Below are 16,587 nucleotides of genomic sequence, written 5' to 3' on the forward strand. Positions count from 1 at the left end.
ACTAATACAAAAACTTCACACCTTATCATAAGAATTTTTATCATTTGATTCAAAGCAAAGAGTCAAATGATAAAAATTCAAACTTTTGCTTTAACAGAAGTTCTGTCATAGTTTGATTAGAATTTATTTTTAAAAAAATACAAGAAGTATTTATAGAAGAGAAAAACAACCATTACTCTCTTCATGAGGAATCTCTTTTAGCTGTTTGTCACTAACACCAATACCACATAAAAAACTAAAAAAAAGGTTTCATCATTACACAATTTCTATACAAAAATCATTGTTATTGAAGTGTTACTCCAATCTTATGGAAATACAATTCATTCCTACATTTTAAAAGATGCATAAGTTTATATAAAATGCTTTAAACAAACCTTTGTTGACAACAATTTAGAGAGGAGCCAATGCAGTATTTTTCAACAACTTTTTGTCCTTCCTAATGTTAAAAACAAATCTAAAACAACCCAACAATCATTTTCTATCTATCAAAAAGAGTCAATCAAGAGAATGATTTATTTCTGGTCTTTTTTAAAGCATACATATAACCTTATGTGAAATCACTTATTATAAGTCTTCCAACTTTCTAGGAAATAACACCCATTTTGTATCTGTATAAGATAATTAACTTACTAAAATAAACAATTTTGCTAAATCTTCAGTTGTATACCTACATCTCCAAAATATTAATTTTTAACAAAAAAGTTTTATTTGCTTGTAATTTATTTTTTAACGCCATGTTACTATGCAGTACAGGTAATCATTTCCAAAATAAATGTTTTTACTGTGTTTCTTTTAAGGTGGTAAGAAACATTTATTTTCAGTGTGATTCTACTCATCAACAGATTTATGGTTTTGAAATGATAACAAAATGATCTTTATTAAAAAGAGAAAACATTTTCTAGCTTGGATTAGAATAATGGTTAACAAAAAACTAATATATAATTAATACTAAAATTAATTAAAAAACTAATAAATAAAAAATTTTAGTAAAAATTAAACTTAGTCTTACTGAAACAATTAGAGAACTATCCTTAGAATTCTCAGCATAGCGACATAAAGAAAGTAAGCTAAAATTTAAAAAAGGTTATTTAAGAAATAATCATATTATATTAATTTTGAAGAACCAAATCAGATATGGAATTTAAATTTCAATTGAACTTAAGTGTAAAGTGTTTAATACACACCTTGACATAACATAAACTAATAATAAAACAGTGCATCAGAATTAAACTCCAGATATTGATTTCCAGTGTTGCAGTACCTTAGGCAATTGCTCTCTGCTTTTGAAGACACTGCACTAATTTACCTCCAACTTTGCAACCCCATATTTATTGAAATGGGAAAAGCAGATATCAATAAGAATGATGAATAAAACAAAGATGCTACAGCTTTTTACCTTAAAGTTTCGCTTCCTTCTTCAATCAAATCTGAAGTGTTAAATACCTAAAGTTAGAACTAGAAGAATAAAACTTGTTTAAAAAAAAATGGAGAAAATTTTCCTGAAAAATTTTGTTGTCTCTTTTTAAAATAAAGTTTTAAAAATTGCACTTTTTGTAATTGGTAAAAAATTCAACAACTTGCTTGAAGTTTTCGTTTTTCTTCTCTGAGTTCATCAAATATTCTCCAATTCTCTGCACTAAACTTTCTTTTCTTAAAAAATTTAATAATATATTTACAAAAAATAACTATGCAGATAACAGTGAAAAAATGAAAATGGTAAAAAATGAAAAACTAAATGATACTAGTAAGTATTATAGTGAAATATTTTCATCTAATATAAAAGATTTACCGAAGAATTTTCGAAATAGGTCATCTTGGAAAACAAAGCAGCTGAAAAGTCTTTAAAAATCCTGCAGCTTCTTACATCATTCAAACAACTTTTTTTTTTTTCACTTAAGCAATCATAAAATCTAGATAGACTTTCTAGTCTACAAACTAAACAAAAACTATTTACTCTTACTAGAAATAAGCAAGTAAGTTAGAAGATTAAACAAGCAAAAATAATTTAAACAAATTCATTTGTATTAATTTTAACATCAATAACATTTTTGGTAATATTTAAAAGATGCTGAGTTTTTGATGGTTAATAAAAAGAATACAACTCATATACAAATACATGATATTTTCAAAACTGATAACAAAATTATACTCAGTTATATCTTCTCTCATTTTCTGTAATAATATCTGTTCAACTATGCTCAAATAGTAAAACAATTATATAATAAACTGAAACCAGTTGGGAGCTTTAAAATATTTAATTGGAGATTTAAACTGGTAAATAAAAAGAAGTAACCATAAATAAAAAAAAAAAAGAAGAATCCAAAAAGAATAGTGTTTTTTCTAAAATGTGTATTTCAAATTTACCAAACATATTTACAAAATTGCCTATTGGTATTGCACACTACAAATATCAGTTTCTAAACATTTCCACACCTCTTCTTAAACCAATACTTATTGTTAAAAAATTAATTATTGCATACAAAGGCTCTTAAAACCTAAAAACACAATTATATTCTCCTTTTAATCAACAAAGTTCAAATTTTATGTGAAAACTTTAAACAGAAAAAATAATTTTAACAAAATATGAAACAGAAGACTTTAACATGAAAAATATTTATACATACTTGGATCTATATAACAGAAATAAATATTGGAGCTATAGTTAATTAAAAGCATTGATATTATCTAAATAATAGAAGAAAATTGAGGTCATTACAAAACAAAGTTGTTTAAATAAATCTTATGGCGCTTGTATTTTAAACAATAGACTAACAAATAAGTATTAAGTGAGACTTGATTAAAGAAGAATATAGTACTTATGAGTTATAAATATTTTTTCAAAAACACTACTAGAAATTGATTCTTCTATAAAGATCTAGGAATTTACTTTAAAAATGGGTAATAAGAAAAGAATAAAAAAGGCGAAGGACATCAATTAGACTTCATAAAACTCTTGCTTTTTGCGATGATAAGGTAAGGAGGAAAACGGGGAGAACCAAGAAATCCCAAAGTCTCCACCAAAAGTGTCTTTCATACGATCTTTCCTGTAAAGAAAAAGCAAAATAAAAATCTCATACTTTCTTATTTGTAACAAAAGTTTTATTTAATAAAAAAAAGAAAAATAAAGAATAAAGTTTTTTTTTGCATTTTTTGTAAAAACTTGCACAATAATGCATAGACACTTCTACTCATAAATATTCAAATGACAGAGATTTTTTAAAAAATGCTTAAATTTTATATAAATTTTTTTTTTATTATTTTTGTAATATTGGTAAATTATGGTGATGTAAAGACAGATAGGTAATTTAAATAAAATAATGCTGAAATAAAAATCATGAATTTAACAATATATGGCTTCGTATTATCTCAAGTGAGTGTTTAAAATTTCTTTCAATTTTTGTGTTAAGATTATAGACACTGAGAAACATAAACATTTAATGATTTGTTTGTATTAAACTTCAAAAAGTTAAGTTATGGTATAATTGAAGAGCGTTTTTTCAAAAGGGATATAAGTCCATTTTTGCTGAAATCGAGTTTTTTTTACTTTTGGATTCTATAGTGTAAATGGAACAAATCTAACTATAATAACATGGATAGAAAATTATTTATCCACTTTACTTTCAATATTAAAATCACCAAGTTTTTTCAAAAGGGCATAAGTCCCAGCATTAGAAAAAAGTATAGCAAAAACTTAAGTTCACGCTTGCGCAGTAGCAACTTCCGTAACAAATTTTATCTAAAAATGGTATCTAAAATAATAGATTCAGAACTGGAAATATTTTCTTACTCTCTAACCCCTGGACATGGTCGGAAAAGATCGAAAATAAGCAAAACAGGAGAGAAAAAACGCCAGAGATATTCATCTCTTGGAAAATTACCTGTCATAGCTTGTAGGCACAACAACAAAAGATGTAAAGCAGGCAATCTTGGCAACCTGGATATTGTTGGTGAGCTCAGTTGTATTACACTAACCACTTTTGTTAGTTCAGAATTATTATAGTTAGCTATGAGTTTCAATCTATACTATGAATTTAAAATACAAATAATTCTTTATTATATCAATATTGACATACCAAAATTTTTTTTAGGTTTTTTCCAGAAGCTGTACAATGAAGAATTAAAAGTTAAACAGGATAATTTTCTTCTGAAGTTTGTTAAATTAACTCAAGTTAAAAGACACAGGCCAAGGAATGAATATTTTTGTTTGAGAAAACATTCAATAAACTACAGTATTGCTGACAGAAGTTGTAAAACAGTTCCAGTTTGTAAAAAAACATTTCTTTCCATAACATGTGTTGGAATAAAAAGATTGCATAATCTTATAAAATATTACTCTAAAAATGGGTGTCTTAGACCTGAAAAACGCGGAGGATTTAGACAAACGATAGGTGATAAAGAAATCACCAATTCAATAGTGAATTTTATAAGTCAATATAAAGGTTGTGTTTCACACTATGGGAGAGGGAAAAGTGTTAGAGTGTACCTTTCACCTGAATTAAATGTTGTAAAGTTATGGAGAAACTGGAAACTTCATAGAAACCAAGAAAATATGGGTATTTCATCACTTTCTAAATTTAAAAACATTTTTTACACAAAGTTTAATGTTGGATTTGGAAACCCAAGAACAGATATCTGTTCTTTTTGTGAAGCACAAAAGAAGTTGATAAGAAAAACATTTGATACAAAGTTAAAGGGAGAAGAGTTTGCTAAATATCGTCTGCACAAATTAAGAGCAAAAAAATTCTACTCTCTTATGAAAGAGAAAAATGAAAATGTCATTAAAGTGTGCTTTGACATGCAACAAAACCAACCACTTCCTAAATTAAGTGTTAGTGAAGTATTTTATGCTCGACAAATTTGGCTCTATAATTTAACATTTGTTCGACATGATCAAATAGTACAAAACAAAGATAACATTTTTATTTATACCTGGTTGGAAACTCAGAGTGGTAGAGGATCTAATGAAGTTTCTTCAGCCCTGGTTCACTATTTGTCTAAGTTGGAAAAAGATTTAATTACAGAAAGAGGAGCTAAAGTGAAATTAGATCTACATTTATTTTCTGATGCTTGTTCATCACAGAACAAAAACTTTGTTGTTTTGTGTTGTTTGAAAAATTTTGTGGAAACGAGTGTTATGTTTAATGCTGTTAAACATTTTTTTCCAATCAGGGGTCATAGTTTTTTACCTCCTGATCGAGTTTTTGGGCGTATAGAAAAAGTGGTACGCAAAAAAGAAACCATTCTTTCTCCTCTGGAATATTACAAAATATTTTCAGAGCATGGAGCAGTGCAAAAACTAGGAGAAGATTGGTTTCTTAAAGATTACCAAAAAATGGCTAAACAGATTCTTAAAAAAAAAAAGCCATTTCCAATGAGAGATCAGAAAATTATAATTTACTCTCAAAAGAAAATCGAAGTGCAAAGTGCATATTCTGCAGAGCCTTGTCTAGTTAGTTCTTTATTAAAAAAAGGACAGTTATTTGCAAAAATGACTGAAGCAATACCAAGACCATTAGAAAACAAAGTCAAAAAGGAAAAGAAAGCAGATGTAAAAAAGTTAATGGCTTTCTTTGAGGTACCATATGATGCAAAGGACTTCTATGCCTGTGTTCTTGATGGTATTGAGGGAGTAATGCAGAATGATGTTGATGAGTTTGATGAAAATGACCCGTTTGTTTAAACTTAATAAAATAATTTTACTAAACTTTTGTTTTGTTTTTTTGTATTATAAAATGTTCTCTATTGTTGTCTTAAAATGAGATTGTCTAAAAATATGTACTAAAAGAATATAATATTAAATCCATTCAAATAATTTTTTGTCCCAAACATTAAGGGTTCATACATTAATGACGTCTCTGCTGAAAGGGGTACTAATGACGTCTCTGCTGAAGGGAGTATCAGTAAATTAATTCAGATGGTAATTATTGGTAAAATTTTGAATTAAAACAAAAATGTTTAATTAAACAATTTAATTATATCATAGGCATCTTGAATTCCTTAAAAACTCTTTAACCAATGTTTGATTAACTCAATTTAGTATTTTTATGAAAATAAAAAAACTGATCTGCAGCATGCTTTGAACTGGTATGGCTGAAAACCATCGAAAAACGTTTAAAATATTTTCGCTTTTCAAATCTCCATTAAACATATTTCTGGCATAAAACAACAGTTTTTTATTTTTTAAACAGCGTACGTATGAATTTTAAATTTTTACAAAAAAAGAAAAATCACAGAGAGGGTCTTACTTATCATGTAACAAGGGATGAGGTGGTCAAAATATTAGGTGTGTTTTAAGAACTTACGTTACAAATTTGTAAGTCCATCCAAATAAACTTAATTCGCAAACAATTTAAAACATAATTTTGTCACAAATACTTATTTTTCTCTAAAAAAATGTGGACTTATGCCCTTTTTGAAAAACTTCTTACATTTTAACCCGTTATAAGTATACTTCAAAAAAAGAAAAATTTTAATTGTAAAATTATTTTTATGAAAATCACAATAAACTACCGCTTACAAAAAGAAAAATTTTTATTTGTTGAAAGTTTAAATAGATTATTAATTTTTTTTAGTTTTTTCAAAATATTTAAAATGTGACTTATATCCCTTTTGAAAAAACGGTCTTCAATTGTTATGGTACAAGAATGGTATAATAAGTTATGGTACAAGAAATATTAATAGCCATACATATTACAAATAGTATGAATAGTATGAATAGAACTGTTGATGACTGGAAACATGTTTTTTGGACTAGTAAGTCAAAGTTGCAAACTTTTGGTTTATAGAGAAAAGTATTTGTTTAAAGAGAAGTTGGTGAAGGTATGATAAAAGAGTATGTGTTGTCAACTGTAAAATATATTGGAGGTAGTGTCATGGTGTGGATTTGTTTTGGTTGTAACAACACTGATGATATTGCTAAAATATAGAGAATAATGATGAAAGAAGTTTGTTTTGGCATTTTAAAAAATTATCCCAATCTTTCAGGAAGTCTGATAATTGGAGAACCATTCATTTTTCAAGAAGATAATGACCCAAAACATTCCTCAAAACTTTCTAGAAATCATTTAAGTGAATTAGAAAATGATAAAATAATTGAAAGAATGATTTGGCCTCCTCAATCACAAATATCAATCATTAACATTACTGATATTTCTTCTGTATTATTTAATAGTAAATATTTCAAACAATAATATATATATATATATATATATATATATATATATATATATATATATATATATATATATATATATATATATATATATATATATATATATATATATTAAGTTTAGAAACACTACAAACATTGACATTTTAATTTTTGAAATAAACTTTCATCAAAATTCAATTGTTTCTAAAAATTTGCACAGGAGCCTTTTTAAAAAAAGATTAAATTTTAATTAACGGTTATAATTTTTTATTTTTGCAGTTTGTATAATGAGTTGAATTAACAAAAAGAATATTTCATAAAAATTTCAGCTGATTTAATAAAGTTTATGAAATTCAGCTGATTTGATAAAGTTATGATTTAAAAACTGCAAAAAATTTGGTGTTTCTAAACTTTTGCACACTACTGTATGTATAAAAAACTTCAGTATAAAATAATAGGCTGACCAATTTCCTTGCTTTTCATGTGCTTCTTTTTTTAAATGCTCGATTCCCTGTAGTAAAAACATAATTTTTAAGAATCAGATTTCCTCTGTAGCTATTAAAAAAACAATTTATTATTATTTTTGAATTTTACAATTATCATTACTTTGGAAACAAAGGCATTTTTTTATTTTATATTGAAGCATAGGGACAAGACCTCTGCTCATACTTTAAACATATGATTTTAAGTACCTACTCATACTTCTTTGAAGTATGAGTAGGTACTTAAAATCAAAGATATTTAGAAAAAATAGCTTTTTAATTTTAGAAAACTTTATAAGTTAATAATTCAAAACCTCTTTTGTTGTATTTATTTGTTATTGCTGTGCTTGACAACAACAACAACAAAAGATTTTGAACACAATGTGACAATGAATTTCTGAAGTAAAACTTAAGAAATTTTTATAAATATCAAATACTTACAGTTTCATCATGCATTACAGAATTTATTTGTGTACAGAACATAATCAAAGTGAATAAGCCAAATAATAACCCTTCAAAGAGGAGAAACACAATAAAAATAATTGTAGTCGGAGGTGAAAATATTGTACAACCTAAAAAAGAAAAGAAAAACATTTAAAAAATAAATTATAGTTTATAAAACAAGAGGTCATCAATTCAACAAAATATTGATTCTGGCATTAGTGATAGTCAAACTAACTTAACAATTTTTATTGCCCTTGGCAAAAAATTAAATAAAAGTAAGCTCATATAAAAAGAGGAAAAAAAAAAAAAAGGAGTAGGGGGAGGGGGGAGGGGTGGAAGTGTGAAATTGGTAAACAGCTACTTTATAGTCATGAATAGCAATATTTAAGCATTAGTCATTTAGAAAATATTCTTAGCCAATTATAAATTCTGAAAGCTGTATAAATATTTTTGTCATTATTACTCACTATTATTCTACAACTTAACCTTGATTTCTTTATTTCAATGTTTTTACTTGACCTTTTAATGGTTTCCCTCATATTGTTTGCTACTGTTTTTGGAAATAGCAGTAGAAAACAATATGAGCCCACAACTAAGTGTTTAAATTTTTGAAAAATATTCAGAAAGTTAATCCTGTAAAATAAGAAACATTTTGAAATCTTTTTAATTGAATTCATAAGTTTTCAACAAATATTTGAGTATCTCTCACCTTTCCAGTCATTATCAGAACATTTAAAGACATAATGAATAGCCAGAGCCATTGCATAAGCAGACAATGTCATAATATAAAACTAAAAGATCAATTAAAAAAAACTTAAATAACAAACCAGGGATAGATCTTAAAAATATTTTTTCAGCGTAAAATTATGCAGAAATCACAATTTTTTTACACCATTTTATCAATTGAAAAAAAAAGATGGATTCTTAAAAAAAAATTACTCCAAACATTTGTGTAAATTTACTCCAAATTTTGTACACTTTTTTCAGTATAAGTATTTACTCAAATTTTTTTTGATTTTTTGATTTTTGAATTTACAAAAATTTATTTGAGTATTGTGCTTTGAAATGTTTCTAAATGCTTGTGATATGCTTTGTTAATGTTACCAGGTGCCGAGAGATATCCTTGATTAATTAGAAGAATCTCTTACTGAAAAACTTACAAACCTTAACAGTTTGTTGAATGATGGTGATCAACTAATAATAATGATTATTTCATTGTTTACATTTACGCCCTGTCTTTGGTTTAAAAGCTGATCTACTTATACTAAGATACTAAAACAATAAAATTAAATATTTCTTTTGGTGATGTGCACACTAACATTCAAAAGCTTTTGTTGTGGTGACATTCACATAGCACAAAGTTAAAATTTGAGTTTATTGTCTTGCAATTATTTCTCTGATCTTCTAGAATAAAATTAGTGTTGTTAAAAATCAATAACAAGAAGAGTCTTGTTATTACTTAAGTTAGTCTTGATTGATTCAAACCTTTACAAGACAAGACTGAAATATCTTGTGTCACTCAGTCTTTTCTTTTCTTGCTAAGTCTTGCTAAAAAATATTAAAAGATTTCATTTCAATTCATGACACAGATCCTTAGTCACAAGCAATTTGGCACAAAAAATTTATTCAGAAATCTGTTGCAACACTTCAGTTCACAAATATCTAAAGATGTTTTTTTAGCTTTATCCAGAGAGATGATAGTTGAGTTAGCTATGATTTCAATGCCTACACCCCATCTTTAGAACTTTTTATAGGAACAAATTTTAAAAATTGTGCATATACGCCAGATTTGAGATTTTACACTGAATATTGGAGTAGTTATTTGTATACGCTACTCTAAAACTCTAAATTTTTCAGGATTGTCTTACAGAAGTAATCACATTTTTTAAGTGTAATTACTTAAAAAGATGATTTAAATAGGATTTTATTCATACTTCATGTTTGTTAGAGCTTTGCAACTGATTGATTTGTACCACAAAAAAAAACTCACAGTAAATAGAACAAAATACTTTTGGTTGAATTCTCCAACACAATTATTGATCCTAGAAACATGTAGAAAAATTTTAAATAATCAACAATAACTGTTAACAAATGATAAATCACACAAAAATGATACAACTGATATATAACATGAAAAAATATTTTACTAAAAAAAAAATCAAGTAAAAAAAGTTAAAATACTACATAAACAAAAATACCATGGACAGTGATGATCCATTTTTCTTATACAACGTTGACAAGTACTACAGTGGTGTGCACGCTCTGTCTTAATGCATTCGCACCGTGTACAACGAATGACAACATCACCAGACTTTAAGCCTAAATGTTTTACATTTTCATCTGTAAAGTTTCCTTTAGGTATAGTTCCCTACAAAAAAAAAAAAAAAAAAAAAAAAGAAAATACATTTAAGTAATAATATTTTTGTTGTATTGTGGTAACAAACCATTGAAAAAAACAAAAAAAACAGGTGTATCATAATTAATTTTTCTTGATTTAAAATTAGAAAAGAAAACTTCAAACTTCGTGTAAACTAAAAAAGGGATTTATTTGTTAATTGAGGATCAATAATGGCATTAAAATCCATTATAAATTTCAAATCAAAAACAGATAATGAAGTCATGAATATTGATGAACCAATATTTTGCTATTATTTGAGACTTTTTTTCTCCTTAATGCTATGATTTGGTAGGAAAAACTTTGCTCCAGATACAGTGGTTTTCATAAATTTAGACGCACTCATATTTGAGAACTTAATTTTTAGTTTTTTAACAATAAAACAATAACGAAAAAAGATTTTGGTTTAGTTTTTTTTCTATTTATTAGATAAATACATACAGAATACAAAATTTTTAAAAAATTTACAAAAAAAATGCAAACACTAAGTAATAATTAGGTACAACTACATTGTATTAAAAAAATAAGACAAAAAAAATTGTTCATAAATTTAGACGCACGATACATTAGGAGGCATAATTTATGAACCAATCACTATTTTGTGTATCCACCTTTTGCTTAAATACAACTAAGAACTCTTCTAGGCATAGACTCAACAAGATTTTTGCTCATCGCTTCTGGGACTTTATACCAGGTCTCCTTAAGGACGTCCTTCAGCTGGCCAAGTGTGGAAGTTTGAACCTTTGCCAATTCACAGTCAATCCAAGCCCAAATGTTTTCAATTGGGTTCAAATCAGGTGAGTATGGAGGCCACGGTGTTGTCTTGATATTATTATCGTTAAACCACTCCATTGTATAGTATGCAGTATGTGCAGTAGCGCCATCTTGTTGAAGTTTCCATGGTTTATCATTGAGCATAAGCAGGTCATTTGATGGAATTAGTTTGTTTTCCAGTACTTCTACGTATATTCTGGAGTTGATTCTTCCGGTGTATGTTTGGCACATACCAACACCTTTGTAATTGAAGCATGACCAGATTCCTATCAAGCCTCCTCCACTTTGCACAGTCAGTCTAATGTACCTGGCGTAATACTTTTCGTGAGCCATTCTTTTGACTGTTATGTTAGATTTGCGATTGATGAGCTCAAAGTTACTCTCATTAGTCCACGTAATGTTTTTCCATTGTTCTATTGTCCAATACCTTCTTTCACGACACCATTTTAGTCTCCTTTGTTTATCATATGGACGCAAGAGCGGTTTCTTCAAAGCAGAGTAGACTCCAATCTTGTATTTGATAAGTATTTGACGGACTGTGCTTTTAGAAATAGATGTATTTCGCGTTGTATTGAATTCTATGTTCAATTCTTTGTAACTAATTCTTGGATTAGCTCTGACAGCTCTAAAAAGGGCACTATTATCCTTTCTGGTGGTTGACAAGGGTCTACCTGGCCTCGCTTTCTCGCTGGCACCACCAGTGTGAAGAAAGTTTTGCTTCGTTGTCTGAATGCATTTCTCAGAGACTCCAATTAACCTGGCGATTTCTCTATTACTTTTGGTTCCTTCTTTGATGTGAGCAATGATTTGCCATCTTTCAGCTTGAGTGATACGTCTTTTGCCCATTTTTCGCATCTTTTTAGTGCAAAACTAACTTAACTTTTGTTTACTTGTTAAATAATGATTAACTAATTCCAGGTAAGTTATACTTATACAAGTTTTTTTGACAAAATCAATTAATTTAGGCCTATTAATGAGAAATATGGAAAAAAATTACTAATTAACTATCAACTAACAAGGTATAAGACTTTTTTGATTGTGCACCTAAATTTATGAATAAAATAAAATCAAGCTTATCAATTAACTTTTTTGTGCTAATTGGTATAAAATGAATAATAAACATCCTGTAAAAAAAATTAAGGTACTCTATAATAATTTCACTTTCTCTACTAATTTATATACCAAACATAGCGGTAGCACTTTTATTTTATTTTTATTTTAAGCATTTTCTTACATATATGTAAAAAAAAAATGAGTGCATCTAAATTTATGAAAACCACTGTATAAGGAATGGTAAAACTTATGCTTATTTTATAGTTTCTTAACCAAATTTGTTCCCAGTTTACTTGAAAAAAAAAATTTTTTTATTCAGACTTTTTTACCTATCTATTGATCTACTTATCTAAGTGATCTACTCATTCTACTTCACAGTATTTCAATATGAAACTTATTTAAAAAAAAAAAAAAATTATTGAAAAACATTAAATCTAAGTTCATTTAATCTAATTTAAAAAACTTTAATGCAGAAAATCCTAATTAGTTATTTTTAAATGTAATTAGATAGGCAATTTGTGAAAGGAAACTAAACCGTATTATTTAAATTAAATATCATTTCATATAGCTACTCTATATTGGATGTTGAAGATCAGTCTCTGTCAACTTTTTAGGTATTTAGACCTAAAAAAGCAGATATGGAACTAACAGCATCAAATGAAAGAGTATATTTTTCTACATCAAAATTTATATTTAATTAGAAATAATATATTACATACAATAAATTAGTCTTATCAAATATCTAGGAACATAAACAGCAAGTGAAAAATTCTGAACTCATGATGATGGGATATGCCATTTTATTTAGTTATTATACTTTACCTTACCTACAAGTTATATTTTAAATAACAGCAAAAATTCATACCAGGAAATTATGCAAAGGAGATTATAAAAACCAACTAAAACAAAAGCTCATAATGTGCCATTTCTTATCGTTTAATACCATTACTCAACAGTGTATTAAAGAAATGCACACATGACTAACTCTGATGACATTTTTACTGTGGTTATTATCAAAAAAAACATCTTGTAATATTCCAAAGCATCCATCTACTGAATAGAAAATTGTTTCTATTCTAACAAGCCTATAGAATACCAAGGCCTTAAGCACCTCACATAGCTAGAGTGTTAAAAAAAGACTATAATTATAAACAATATATGTATTTTTATAGGAATCAGTATTCCATATTTATAAAAATATAAATTTAAAACCAGAAAATTTATTGAGAAATGTTGTCATAGTCATAGATTAAAATGACAATAAAGTAAGCTTCCCTTATGTTTAGGGGCAAATTTTATCCACTGCCTTTATTACTACATGAAAACCTTTTAAACATTGCTTTTAAACCATCTTAAATGCAAGCAGAATTTTATGCAAGCTGGTGTTGACCTTCATTTTGAGATTTGATTTGTCATGAAAGCAATTTTTGAAATCAGAAAACTTGCCTATTAGATCACTGTTTCTATATGGATGCATTTTTGGTCATATAAATTACTGATTCAATGTTAAATTCCAAAAGATATTCAGTAATCAAAAAACTACGTACAAAGTCAGAGACTACTATCTGTTGTAATGGGAATTATTCAGTTGAGTATCTATTATTCAACTACTATCTGTGTAAATCTATTAAGTTGATATTATTTCAAAATAATTATTTTAGAAAACTTGCTAAAAACTATTTAACTAAAAATTTCAGTCTCAAAACTCTATATTTACAATGGAAAGTTTTTATCGTGATTTTTATTTTATCTTTGTTCTCAAATCACTAGTACTAGTCCTATGATATGAACACTACTCTCAATACCAGTCATAGATATGACTAGTGTTAGAAAACAGGGAGGGACTAGGAAAGGTATTACCCCTAGCAATTTTTTGTATTGACTTATATCTTGGTGATTCAAATGCACTAAAAGAGAAATCCTGAGAAATCAAGTAACTTTATAAAAGGTCTATGGACCATTTCATTAAACTATCATTAGAGTTAGTGTTAGAAAGTATAAATATTATTTACAAAGTTACAATCCTATGAAACTTATCAAATACAGTTTTTAGTTTAATTTAATGTAACTTTTTTTGCAGATGATACTTCTGAACTTGGGGAATATACACTCTTTGAAGACAAATTTGGACAAGAAAAACTCCTAGGGAAGTACTGGAGAATACAAAGTTAACTTGTCATAATTCATTTTAATGTTAAATAGTTTGAATCTGAAAGTCAAGAAAATTGAGAATCTGAAATACAAGTTAAGGTTGGCTTTTGGTAGCTTTCACAGTTACAGGGTTTAATAATCTGGGACATCTATGAAAGTTTTCAATAGATAAGCTAACTGCATATTTTAAAAATTCAAATAAGGAGACTCCAAGATAATCTCAATACAATCTCTCACCTCCTACTCTCCTCTTGTGAAGCCTGATAGATTGTATTCATTACCAATAAAAATATAACCTGTATTAATTTTATCGACCTTTATTTTGTTGCAATTATATTAATATTTAGTTTCAAGACCACATTATCACGTTATCTTTACTATATTACAACATGATACTAAAAATTTTTCTTTGAAATGATATTTAATGTAAGTTTTGAAGAAAGGAAACATTTTAAAAATAAGTACATTAAAACCACAGTAACATAATTTTATTAATCAACTATATAATTATCGCCTAATTGATATTTCGGCCAATAATTAAACTTACAGGGTTTGTAGTCATGGCTCGAAGATGAGAACAACCTGCTAAAATAGCACAGCAGCTAAACAATACTGCGTGAATGTAACTCCATGGAGAACCAGGGAGAAAAGGAAGAAGTATAACACCAATTACAACAAATTCACCAAATAAAATTAGGATATAAGTAAGTCCAGAGCACGTAATTCCTAATCCGTCAACTACAAACCAATCAGGTCTACAACGACAGCACTGAACTTTCATTTTCGTAGTGTCAGTACTTTCAGCTGTACCAGCAGTCTGCTTATTACTAACTTCTGCCACTATTTTAGAATAAGAATCTAAGTTTTTGCTAATTATGTCTTCAACTTTGATATACTCAGTCATAATAAAGCATCTTTTATGAAAAAACTGTCAACATAATTTTATACTGCTATGCGACATCTATCCGCCATGTTACAAAACAGTTTTAACCAAAAACTCGGCAAATTTAGCCGACAAAGATAAATTCAAAATTTTTAGACAAACTTATGCTTGCCAGCTTGATCAGTCGGACTTTTTTATTATTGCAAATTAAAAATGTGACTTTAAAAGTAAATATTTTGTAATGTATTTAAAACGAAACTATACTTGAGTTTCTTATATTATTAAAGATGAGCTTCGTCTTGGAAAAGCGAAACAGTTTAATAAGCTACTCGACTTATATGAGCAACACCTTTAATGTTCTTTAAAACAATTCAATCTTGGCTCTTATTTGGGAGAACATGGTTCATAAATCATACTTATGGGTTTGATTATGATAAGCTTTTCATTCGGCATGAGTACTGTCAGGCTTACAATTGAAAATAAAAAAACATTTTAAATGATGTCATTCAAGAAAGGTTGTATTACTTTTACTCTCACTTTATCTCCAGGAGTTGTTTGATCCTTTTACAGGAAATTATGCTGCCGATGCGAGTTTTCAAAAGTAGGGTAGGACGGGGCTAGTTGAGCATAGGGGAAAGTTAGGCAACTAAAATATCTCAAAAACTACGCATCAAATGATAAAACATCTAACGGATGAAAGATAGGTATATATATAATAGTAATAGAATGCGCATCAAATAGTTGTTGGACCGCGGATAAGTGAGATGCACGGGTACTTTTTCGAAAAAAATAGTAAAGTTTTTTTTTTTTCGAAAAGAAAAAAAAAAATTTTGTTACTAATTTTTTCTTAGATTCTTAAAAAAACATTTATCTGGCAACACTTAAGTGTTGATATTTTACCAATTTACTACCCATGACTTTCGATTATACTTAGCCAAATTTCCCTAAGTATTAGAGTTCTTTTTATAACCTAACTTTTGTGTCACCTAGTCTAGTAGGGGTAGGTTGAGTAGGTTTGAAAAAAAGTTAATTAATAAAATTAATTAATAAAACTAATTAATAAAATTAATTAATAAAATTAATTAATAAAATTTATTGATAAAATTAATTAATAAAATTAATTGATAAAGTTAATTAATAAAATTAATTAATAAAACGGCATTATCGGATACGGAGAAAAAAATTTCGTTGGGTAAACATTTTAAGGTCTATAAGCACTTAAATTAATCATTATTAAATACTCTTAACAATTTAA

At 27.3% G+C, this 16,587-nt stretch overlaps 3 protein-coding genes across 5 annotated transcripts in view; 1 reads left to right on the top strand and 2 right to left on the bottom strand.

Annotated features, from left to right (window-relative positions):
- Positions 1-1,955, bottom strand: part of LOC145192962 (uncharacterized) — a 29,838-nt gene extending 27,883 nt beyond the window's left edge. Inside the window, exons 1-6 of one of the 3 annotated variants that reach the window (XM_090065652.1) lie at positions 1,790-1,955; positions 1,582-1,650; positions 1,397-1,443; positions 1,010-1,067; positions 375-436; positions 177-235 (exon numbers count right to left, since the gene is read on the bottom strand). In XM_090065652.1, the coding sequence (XP_089921778.1) occupies positions 177-235; positions 375-436; positions 1,010-1,067; positions 1,397-1,443; positions 1,582-1,650; positions 1,790-1,813 (319 nt within the window). In that variant the 5' untranslated portion in view covers positions 1,814-1,955. Of the gene's footprint in view, positions 1-170; positions 236-374; positions 437-1,009; positions 1,068-1,396; positions 1,444-1,581; positions 1,651-1,789 lie in introns of all 3 variants that reach the window. The other 2 variants (XM_090065654.1, XM_090065653.1) reach the window with 2 other exon arrangements.
- Positions 1,790-15,457, bottom strand: LOC145192965 (palmitoyltransferase ZDHHC3-like). Its single transcript, XM_090065660.1, has 7 exons — positions 14,997-15,457; positions 10,275-10,444; positions 10,067-10,118; positions 8,786-8,867; positions 8,074-8,204; positions 7,615-7,661; positions 1,790-3,044 (listed from the first exon to the last, which is right to left on the bottom strand). Exons 1-7 carry the CDS (start codon positions 15,351-15,353, stop codon positions 2,936-2,938), a joined length of 948 nt encoding a protein of 315 aa, XP_089921786.1. The 5' UTR covers positions 15,354-15,457; the 3' UTR covers positions 1,790-2,935.
- Positions 3,502-5,817, top strand: LOC149882897 (uncharacterized). Its single transcript, XM_090065659.1, has 2 exons — positions 3,502-3,947; positions 4,089-5,817. The coding sequence occupies exons 1-2, from the start codon at positions 3,590-3,592 to the stop codon at positions 5,678-5,680; spliced, it is 1,950 nt and encodes a 649-aa protein (XP_089921785.1). The 5' UTR covers positions 3,502-3,589; the 3' UTR covers positions 5,681-5,817.
- Positions 15,458-16,587: the final 1,130 nt, after the last annotated feature.

This window comes from Hydra viridissima, unplaced genomic scaffold, assembly GCF_058129835.1.
Source record: "Hydra viridissima isolate aposymbiotic clone 2 unplaced genomic scaffold, HvirCarnegie_v1 scaffold_10, whole genome shotgun sequence".
NCBI lineage: Eukaryota > Metazoa > Cnidaria > Hydrozoa > Anthoathecata > Hydridae > Hydra > Hydra viridissima.

Bases quoted from the DNA above. Each gene is read 5' to 3' on its own strand.
- LOC149882897 (XM_090065659.1), top strand. From the start codon at position 3,590: ATGGATAGAAAATTATTTATCCACTTTACTTTCAATATTAAAATCACC. The intron at 3,948-4,088 runs GTGAGCTCAGTT...AATTTTTTTTAG, and splicing joins TGGCAACCTGGATATTGTTG to GTTTTTTCCAGAAGCTGTAC.
- LOC145192965 (XM_090065660.1), bottom strand. From the start codon at position 15,353: ATGACTGAGTATATCAAAGTTGAAGACATAATTAGCAAAAACTTAGAT. The intron at 10,445-14,996 runs GTAAGTTTAATT...TTTTTTTTGTAG, and splicing joins GAGCCATGACTACAAACCCT to GGAACTATACCTAAAGGAAA. The intron at 10,119-10,274 runs GTATTTTTGTTT...ACATGTTTCTAG, and splicing joins ATGGATCATCACTGTCCATG to GATCAATAATTGTGTTGGAG.